This window comes from Montipora foliosa, chromosome 10 (genome assembly GCF_036669935.1).
Source record: "Montipora foliosa isolate CH-2021 chromosome 10, ASM3666993v2, whole genome shotgun sequence".
NCBI lineage: Eukaryota > Metazoa > Cnidaria > Anthozoa > Scleractinia > Acroporidae > Montipora > Montipora foliosa.
In genome coordinates, this window is record NC_090878.1 from 16,859,684 (window position 1) to 16,869,888 (window position 10,205).

At 37.7% G+C, this 10,205-nt stretch overlaps 1 protein-coding gene across 1 annotated transcript in view; it reads right to left on the reverse strand.

The window, feature by feature from the left end:
* Positions 1-247: 247 nt before the first annotated feature.
* Positions 248-10,205, reverse strand: part of LOC137973476 (glucosidase 2 subunit beta-like) — a 27,502-nt gene continuing 17,544 nt past the window's right edge. The window contains exons 15-19 of the mRNA XM_068820306.1: positions 10,098-10,167; positions 7,870-7,959; positions 5,690-5,764; positions 5,464-5,560; positions 248-1,770 (exon numbers count right to left, since the gene is read on the reverse strand). Coding sequence (XP_068676407.1) covers positions 1,621-1,770; positions 5,464-5,560; positions 5,690-5,764; positions 7,870-7,959; positions 10,098-10,167 — 482 coding nt within the window. The 3' untranslated portion in view covers positions 248-1,620. The remainder of the gene's footprint in view (positions 1,771-5,463; positions 5,561-5,689; positions 5,765-7,869; positions 7,960-10,097; positions 10,168-10,205) is intronic.

Genomic DNA, 10,205 nt, shown 5'->3' on the forward strand with positions numbered 1-10,205 from the left:
TCAGACTGAAAATAGAGAATAAAAGATTCTCTGTTGCATGCTCACGTTGTCGTCGAAACCTAAAATTTAGTGATTTAACGTCGTCGTCATGCAGAGAACCGCAAAAATATGAGGTAAAATCCGTGCTGCACGTGCAGCACGATTATTGATGCTCTTTTAACCAATGATATCATTGTTTTGTGGCGTTTTCGTCGACGTCGTCGTCGTAGATCTTAAGCTCCCTATTATCTCTACAAGCACACGAAAATCCGAAGAAAATCCAAAGGGCTTTTATTAAAAATAATTTCAGAACTTTTGGACAGCCTACAAACAACTATTATTTGTACTGTTAAGTTGAATTCACTTCATTTGAGGATCATAGTTAAGGGTAGTGCAGGAGCAGCTTCAGTCTATTATAATAATTAACACCTGAGGGGAATAATTGTTTTAGTATAAATACACAGGTGATTATTTCAAAAAAGACAAAAAAAAAACATTTCAACGCGAAATCATCTTCACTTACAGTGGCAAAACGACTACTGGCAGCCATTTTGTCCGTCGAGGTGATTATTGGCTGATAATCCGAGATAGCGAGCCAATGAGAGCGCGCGATTTTGTATAATCACCTGTGTATTTATACTAATAATAATTATTATTTTGATGTCAAGTCACCGTTTCAATAACATTGTTTGGGTACAATGTAGCAAGCTCAGGGTTTGGAAATACATGTCCATATATGGCACATTTGGCGTATCCTACGCCAAGAAATTTAAGGTGACTCCTCCAAGGTACTGTATGGAAGGACTTCCCTTCAACTCCAGAAATGATCGCAGTAACCAAAAACGTTTTCTCCCTACCTTTCTTTACACAAATACCATATACATTAACTTTAAACCTCAACTGACATAGATTTAAACCCTCATGGTTGTGTACGTATTATGGTAAAGTACGATCAAAGATTACTGAATGGCCTCAAGCCTTTCAAGGTCTTGGACACTCTCGCCAACACCTCTATGACCATGTGCTGAAAAAGGTGACTTTTTTATTGTTGGGTCACTTGACTCCAAAATTTGGGAAGAAGTCTCTAACTCCACCCATCAATAAAAACTCTGGGCTAGCAAGCCAATCTCATTAGCGGTAACCAAATTTAAAGATCTCTTAAATCCTCCCGGCAGATTAGCAGTTATAATAATTGCTTTCCTATTTCAGTCTTCACCAAACGTGAAGCAGTGAATAGTGCCTGCCTTATGAAAAGAACTGTTAGAGTTGTCGGTCGGTCCCATGCACTGTCAATAATTATTGATCCATTTGAAGGCATGTGTCCATAGCTAGTACATGGACAATCTCTTCTTCATGATGCCTTCATCTTCCTTGCATACATGTACTTTCAACAAATCACTGCAGAAGTTACGAGGTAACAATGACACCAGGATATCTGAATTCAAAGTACATAAACTGAAGCTTGGCCACTTTTATTAGGCGATATCAATTTACAGCCATACGATAACCATTTTCTTAGCAACCAATTTGTTGATTTGGGTATTTTTTTTTTGAAGAGGAAGGTGCCTATCGGAAACTTACTATCAAGTAATAATTCACTGATTTTAGTAAAAAAAAAAAATTGTACAAAATTGTATCCCTTCACAACTCTCCACCATGCTCATGTGGAAAAGACAAGTCACCATCAGAATTCTGACAGGCAGCAGGAGTCTTGAATTCCATCAGATATTCACATCTGCTGGGTTCTGACACTTGAATGACTTCATTGGTTGATCCACATCTAAGGTTAACCTAACGAGGGGATAAAGTTGGGTTGATTTCAGTTCTGAACATCATCATCATCATCATCATCATCATCATCATCATCATCATTATTATTATTACTATTATTATTATTATTATTATTATTATTATTATTATTATTATTATTATTATTATTATTATTATAATTATTATTATTAAATCAAATAAAGTTATTAATGTAAGCTGGTTCAGAGAGCCAACAACAAAAAGTGTGAATTATCAGATTGGGGCTATTAAGAGCAAGCAAGGAGAATGACCAAAATACATTATCCAGAGTATTGGATCATAATCAATAATATAATAGTTAATGATTTTAAGGCGCCAATACCGCATTTTATTATTCCACTGTTACACCATTTTACCATATTTGGTCAAGAGAACGCGCAAAATATGAGACGTTAATACAAGTTGTAGTGTCCCGGTTTGACCGGTTTAGAACAGAGCAAATACGGACGGAACGGCAGTTTTTCAAAGAAGGAAATTGTTTTCAACGCGATGCAAAGCCTGAGAATTTAGCTTGTCTCTCGTCATTTCGTTTATACAATCAAATAAGGGACATTTGGCTGGCTTTCTGTGCTGTTTACGTCGTTCGCAAGGACAGATGATGCATTTTTTTAGAAAAACACTTACCAGATATAATTGAATCAAAATAACACCTTTTTGTAGTGGAATAATAAATCTCTTATTCGACGATTTAACATATAATACTCGCGGACATTTTGCTCATTGCCCCTTCGGGGCTCGGAAAAATACTACGCAACTCGCAAAATATCCGCGCGTATTATATGTTAAACCATCGAATGAGATGTATATATTTGCAACTACATGGGCGAATGTATTCTATACGCCACCAGTAATCAGGTATTGACATCTCAAAATTACAACATTAGTTTTTATCGTGATCCACCCATTACACAGTATTACATAAATAAAACTCTACAAAGATCAGGTCATGCTTGCTAGATCAACAAGTTCCACCAAAAAGTTCACCATCCACTGATTTAACAAACAAGTTCAACACAAGAAAACTGTCAGTGTCATTTTTAAAGAGCTTTCAAAATAAACACTTAATGAATTTGGCTTTTTTCATTGTAAGTTACGGTATGTTCACAAAGCAACCAGGTTGACATCAGACGTACAGTCAGTAGTTTGATGCTACATGTACATTCTCTAGACTGGTCTTGGAAATTGTGAATGTTGAATAGACCTTATTCATAAATGGCGGTCACATTTTTAATTCTTTTGTCCACGAGCAAATTAGCCTACCAAGCCTCATTTTAGAGCAAGAATTCTCTTCAATTCACTGGTATGGCATCGAGGCTTGGTAGGCTAATTTTCACTTCGACAAAAGAATTATAAATTGACCGCCATTTATGAATAAGGTCTATTCATAAGTTTTTGAGTAGACCTCCCCTGATTGGTGAGTAAAATCCTCTGGCACTCTGGCTCTTTTACAGGAATTATAAGTATAGAAGTCCTCTAAGGCTGACATCTGCCTTCTGCCAAGAAGTATTGTAACACACTTCAGATAGGCAGGTATTTGTCACAGGTCACAGGTGATAGTTTTAACATCACTTAAAAAGAACCCTAGCCTTTCCTACGTTTTACCTTAGGCCTAAATAATTGCTTTTAGGCCTAAGGTTAACATTAATAAAGGGTTAGGGTTGTTTTATCATTGTAACAACAGTGACCTGTAAACCTGACCTGTGACCTGTGACCAGTAAAAAATACCTGCCGACTTCAGATATGTCCAGGAATGTCGCTAATCAGATCTATGCACGCGCATTTCAATACGCGTCAAGGTGTCCCATTGCTCTTCTACCCAACTTCAACATCACTCCTAGGTGATCTGGTGACGAAATTTGGAGGACCGGGAAGAAAAATTTTAACGCCGTATCCCACAACCGCGCGCGGCCTTAGGTGTTGTTTCCAAATTTCCTGGGGCCGGTTCCTAAAAGGTGTAATGACTTTATTCCAGAGACAAATGGTCCTTATTTCAGCACATTTATCCCTGGAATAGAGTTATTACACCTTTCAGGAACCGGCCCCAGCAGTATTTCCATCGTCATAACTCAACAGACTTGTCTCCCACATTTCCTTTTACTGAATGTACATTCAAGTGCAAACCACCGCGATCTAACCACGCCTCTGCCATTTTGAATTCGAAAATAACGTTCAAGGCCACACGCGGTTGTGGAATACGGCGTTAAAACTTTTCTCCCCAGTCCTCTGCATTACGTCACCAGATCACCTGGTCGTGTCTCGGAATACAGACAATATATTCTTAATGTCAAAGTGTCCCTCAAGCGCTGCTCTTTAAGTAAAGCTAAACTGCTGTATTTACCCTAAGCCAAAAATAATGCTAACCTTTACCCTTACCTTATTGTTAGAAATAGGTTGCAAAGGTTTGGACTTAAAGGAACACTTCGAGTTGGATATCAAAATTGGGCGTGCGTCTAATAAGGGTCACGTCTGGACATAAATAAGTGATGTTCTGAAGAGTTCTGGAATGTTCTAGAAACGTTACATAATAGACCAATTTCGATATATTAAAATTCAGTCCGAAGCAAAAGGCATCATTTTATAAATTTTATCAATTTATTCCACAAATTTATTCCATAAATTGAGGAACGTACTTTTGCACTGAGAGCTCACTTCAAGTGTGTCGGATGTACCAGATCTTTGTAAATCAGACAAAATGCCATTTATTTTAGATGTAAAGAAATTAAATTGCTGGACCCAAACTGTGGAATAATCTTCCTCTTCAAATTAGGAAAAGTTCTTCAATTCAATCTTTCAAGAAAGAACTGAAAAGCCATTTATTTAAAAACTTTGTTTCATTTGGTTTTAAGTGATCTTTAATGAAAAATGACATTTTATTACTGCTTTTATATAAGTTTGATATTTATTTTCTTTTATTGTGAAGCGCCATGAATTTTTGATATGAGCGCTATACAAGTTCCATTATTATTATTATTATTATTATTATTATTATTGTTATTATTATCTCGAGGCTCTGAGGAATAAACTCATACAAATCCTTATATTTATTCCCCAGAGCCTCGAGATGGTGCCTTTTGTTTTGGACTGAATTTCAATATATCGAAATTGGTCTATTATTGTTGTTTTTCTGGAAAGCTCAAGATTGTGCTGATGTACATGTATATTTATAAGTGACAGATCATGGAAAGTTCTAGAATCCTAAAATAAGTATGACTGATGCAATGAACAACTTGCTAAAAATGGCCATAAGAGACATTCTAGATCACACAGTTGAAGCCTTCTGAAGCACGGTTTGTTGTTGGAGATTTTAGTAGTCCCAGAAAAACGTTCAGTTCGATTGTTCAGATCAGTTCAATCGAGTTTTCATCAAGTTCAAGTGTAAAGTTCAACGCTTCCACGAGATCTTTCCAATAAAACTCTGCCAAACAAGTGACACACTTCTCAATCCACGTAAATTTCACCTCTTAGACTCACTTGATACTACATGTAATACTCATGTACCTATTAAAACATAAATGGCACATTCACCACAAACTGGACCACTGTAACAGTATGTTTCTTAGTTTAAGTCTTTGCAAACCATGATTGTCTTATTAATAATCAAAATGCTTCCAGAAAGAGTCTGCTGTTTTTGCGCAGTTGTCAGTACACTGAAAGAGAAAAATAAAAATGCTTCACCTCGGCTGATCTACTTGGTCCATTCCAACAACTCTGTCCTCCTGAGTATTTCATGCGGCTATACTTGTTTGGATCGCCTGTCCATTCACCCCAAGTTCTAACAAAAATTCAAAAGTTTATTGTCCAGCTTTTGTCAAATTAATAATTCTAAAACTTCAAGTCCACTGAAAGGTGGCTAGCTCACAAAACAGGCAAACTAAGTGAACAAAGAAAAATTAATGCTCACCCTAAAGAAGTCTCAGAGCCTCCACCTTTAGGCTGTTGGGAAGCTTTGTCGAATGGACACAGTTTGTACAAATACCTATCGAAAAAAACCATGTCAACCAGTTCTTGAATTTAGAATCAATATACGAAATATCCCATGTTAGAACTGTGGAATGAACATGAAACGATCAGAAAATAATAATCATCGCAGATAGATTTACTTTCATAGCAACTAAATCAGTTGCACTGAAGCAAGCCAATAGAATCTTATGATATTTCATCCAAATTCATTTCATTCACCTCTGGCAGGATATAACTTGAAATCACACTAGGCCATTTCCTCGTTCACGTCTGCCAACTTTTTCTTATGAAAATTAGTTCTTATTCATAAATTATTACGTAAAGTAAACTAAACTAACACACTTAAGCCGTGTTCACATTAGGCCTCGATTATGATCGAATTAAATATGAAATGGGTTCACATCAACTAATTGCAGTCCCTGATTATAACTGGATCATAATTAATTCAAACAACCTCAAAGGGGTTGTTTGAAGCAATTACAATGCGTAATCGAACAGAATGGTAAGCACGTGGTGGCATGAGCAGACGAAACTTCTAATCGCTTTATGGAGTGAAGGTTTGGATCTGTCTTCTTCTATTCTCGGAAGCTATCCTTGGTTCTCTCCTCGCCTCAAGCACATGATGATGATGATAATCGTGGCAGCTACGCGATACGGCGCCATTGTCTCACACTGCGAGGTTACCCTGCGTATAGTATTTGAATTTTCGCAGATGTAAACAGAACCATAATTGAATAAAATTGAATGGAGTGTGATAGGCTGATATATACTTCAGTTGATCATAATCAACGTTGAGTGTGAACACGGCTTTAGACTCACTTTGACGAGGAGGCAGACAATTATTGAACCCGGAAAAGGCCTACTGACCAGCTCTCAGCACGCTTGATGGTGCAGATGGAAGGGCAGATGCAGTGCAATTGCACAGTCATAGGTTTGAATCCCATTCAAGCCTGGATTCTTCTCAGTCTTGCTTGCGTTACAGCTTAAGTTGGTTAGAGCGGTTTTCAATTGAGTGTCGAAAGTAGCTAGCGAATTGCACTGGTTTTGTATTACTTCACTCAGTAATTGGTTCAAAGTTCTCGCGCCATTTTGTCAACCAATCAGAAGTGAAACCAAAATCAATCGTGGCTTGCGCGTGTACATTTTCCCGCGCTTTGCGTCGACTACGTGTAATTTCTTCGAGTTTTGATTGGTTTACTGGATTGTCTCCGTCCTTTTTGATTGGCCAAAGTAATTACTTTGGTTTTGGTTTTACGACACTCAATTGAAACTCGCTCTAATATCTAACTGCAGCTATCTTTCTGACTTTCTTAAACCAGTTCTTCTAGAATATTTTGGTAAATAGCACACTCTTCAAGCGCTCCAAACAGGAGTCGCAATCATAAGCTTCTGACTTCTAGTTTGTAATACTTGAATATTATTTACTGCTAGATGAGATTTCTGATTCCAGATTATACAGTCGACTCCCGATAATCCGAACCCTCGCTAACTAGAACCTTGCGCTAACTTGAACCAAAATCGATTTCCCCTGGATTTCCATCATAGGTGAACTGCAATTTTGACCATGGTAACTCGAATCCTCGATAGCTCGAATTCACTTCCCGCTAACTCGAAGCAATTTTCGTTTCGCTTCAGGTCATTCTCCATACATTTTAACCCTTGATAGCTCGAACCACGTCGGTCAATACGTGACAAATAAAAACAAACAGTGACTGCAACTGACTACATGTATTTCTCGAAAAAGTAAATCGCATAACTCTGTAGCAGTAGCTTGATATTGTTCGCTTTGAAAACCGTCTGCAAAGTTCCCTAAGTAACTCGACTTTAATACAACTTTAATGCTTAATTTACGTCACGTTCTGATTTCTACTGTAATTTAGAAATGAATTGTTCCATTTCCGCTTGATTACTATGTATACCGTATGAACAGAAAAACAGTAAAAACTGTTTTTACGTTATTTTCGGTCCTATGTTTTTAACTCCCAATAACTTGAACCTTTTTCACTCTCCCTTGAAGGTTCGAGTTATCGGGAGTCGACTGTAATAATAAAGCAAGACACTGTTCAAAAACAGATTGCTGAAAAAACTGAAAGACATAAAGCCCCCCAAAGTAACACTTACTCTCTATCCGTGTATTCAAAACACTGGCCGTGAAGTGGAGCAAATTCCTCTTCTTGACCCAAATTAATGTCCAGTGTTCTTTCAAGTTCACTGAAAATCACAAAAATCCAAAAGTGAACATTTGCATGCAAAAAAACACCATGCACTGTGCCAACGTCACAGGATATGTACTTATTGACTGATTGGGAGGGCCGGACTGGAAAATATTTGGCCCGAGGTCATGGCGTACGGACCGAGCGCATGACCAAGGGCCAAATATTTTCCTGTCCGGCCCGATTTAACTCAGTCAAATAAGCATTTTATCATATGGGCTCTTTACACTATTTATGAGCACTCAGAAGATGAAGTTAGGACAAAATAAAAAACAAAAATATGCACATATGCTTTTCTGGCTGTAAATTATTTGGATGTTAAAAGCGACGAAATCCCCTAAAATTGCATCGTACGGAGCAATACGTGTTCCTAGTAGGGCCGTACGGCTTTTTCCGGCCCTGCTCGCGCTAATGCATACGGCCCTCATACGGGGATTTTCCCAACAGCTTTGCAATAAAACCGCGCGCGAGGCCGTACGGGCCATATGATAAATACACTAATGCCATTATCAATAGAGCGGTTTTCAGATGAGTGTCGTAAAACTAATTACTTTGGCCAATCAAAAAGGACGGAGACAATTCAGTAAACCAATCAAAACTCGAAGTAATTACACGTAGCCGACACAAAGCGCGGGAAAATGTGCACGCGAGCGCCACAATTGGTTTTTGTTTCACTTCTGATTGGTTGAAAAAGCGGCGCGAGAACTTTGACCCAACCACTCAGTGAAGTAATGCAAAACCAAAGTAATTCACTAATTACTTTCGACACTCAATTGAAAACCACTCTAGAGACAAAGAGCTTGAATTGATGAAGCCAATTTAAATACAGTGTAACATCGATCCATTGACGAATGAGTTTATTTATTTTGTTTTTTTTGCAAGTCTTTGACTTGGCAAAACACATCCTATAGAGTACATGAACATGGTAAATATCATAGAAATTAATGCACACCATTTTTTTAGATTATTGAAAGAAAAAAAACCTATAGAATATTCACTAAATATTCATGTAACACAAGAAAGGTCACTTCCTTGGTGATGCATCTGAAATGCATTCATTTGGCTATTTGATCATTTCTCAAGGTGTGACCACATATGTGGAGCTGATTTTATACATTCCCTTGCAGGCCTGTCCCCCAGACCAGTTTGCGAGAGCCCCCTAAAGAGGAATTGGAGATCATGTCCACAGAGCCTAATCTACAGCAGTTGCTTACTATTGTACAGTAAGTACAAGTAGTACTTATCTTGACAGTGAGGATATTATTACGACAAGTTTGAATTAACATGATTCAAACTTCTCAGTGCTCTAGATAACAAACATCTGGTCAAATCAAACAAAACTGGACGACTGAAGGGTAAATTAACATTGATAAAATTAATTCTAAAGTTGCTTCCAAGGCAAAGGGCAAGTCTTAGACAAGACTTTTAACCTACAACCTCCGAAATACCTTGTTGTCTAAATCACTTCATTTTGATGTTTACACGTACACTGTAATGCCAAGTAGGTAACTAACTTATCCTTCGTTACACTGTTGTCAACAGAAGGGTTGCCTGTAGGTTTTTCATACAACTAACTTGAAAAGTAGGTGATGAAACATTAGCGCCATAAATCAATAGGAAAAAAACTTGTTCCATAATTTTACAAACTTATGGACCTCAAACTCGGTTAGTAAGAGGTATTTACTGGTATTACACCATTTTAATAAATTATAGCTGGTAATGACTCTTTCTCGACCAGCATTCAGAATTGTAATACTGCAAACCATACTTGGAGCTTCGAACCTCTGTTGACTTACCAATACTGTCTGAGTGGAGGAGAAACTTGAATTAACTGGGTCACCTCGCAGCTCTTACAAGGTCTCACCTGATTGGAGACCACCCTTGAGGTTTAACAAAAGAACAAATAACAGAAACAATGGACCCTAGGCCTAAAACAAAAGGGCCATTGTTTCTGTTACCCTAGGCCTAAAACAAAAGGGCCATTGTTTCTGTTATTTGTTCTTTTGTTAAACCTCAAGGGTGGTCTCTAATCAGGTGAGGCCTTGTAGGAGCTGCGAGGCTACCGAATTAACTATGAACTTCCACAAACTACAGTACATCTATGTCATTAAGCCTCTCAACTCTCTCAAAACTAACCTTATTTCCCTTTCTGTATCCCGTGAATCAGTGTCAGCATCATTGAATTCCTTCCTGGCTTGATCTGCAGCTATTTAATAAAAAGTTTTTGTTCAATTTAACTTTCAT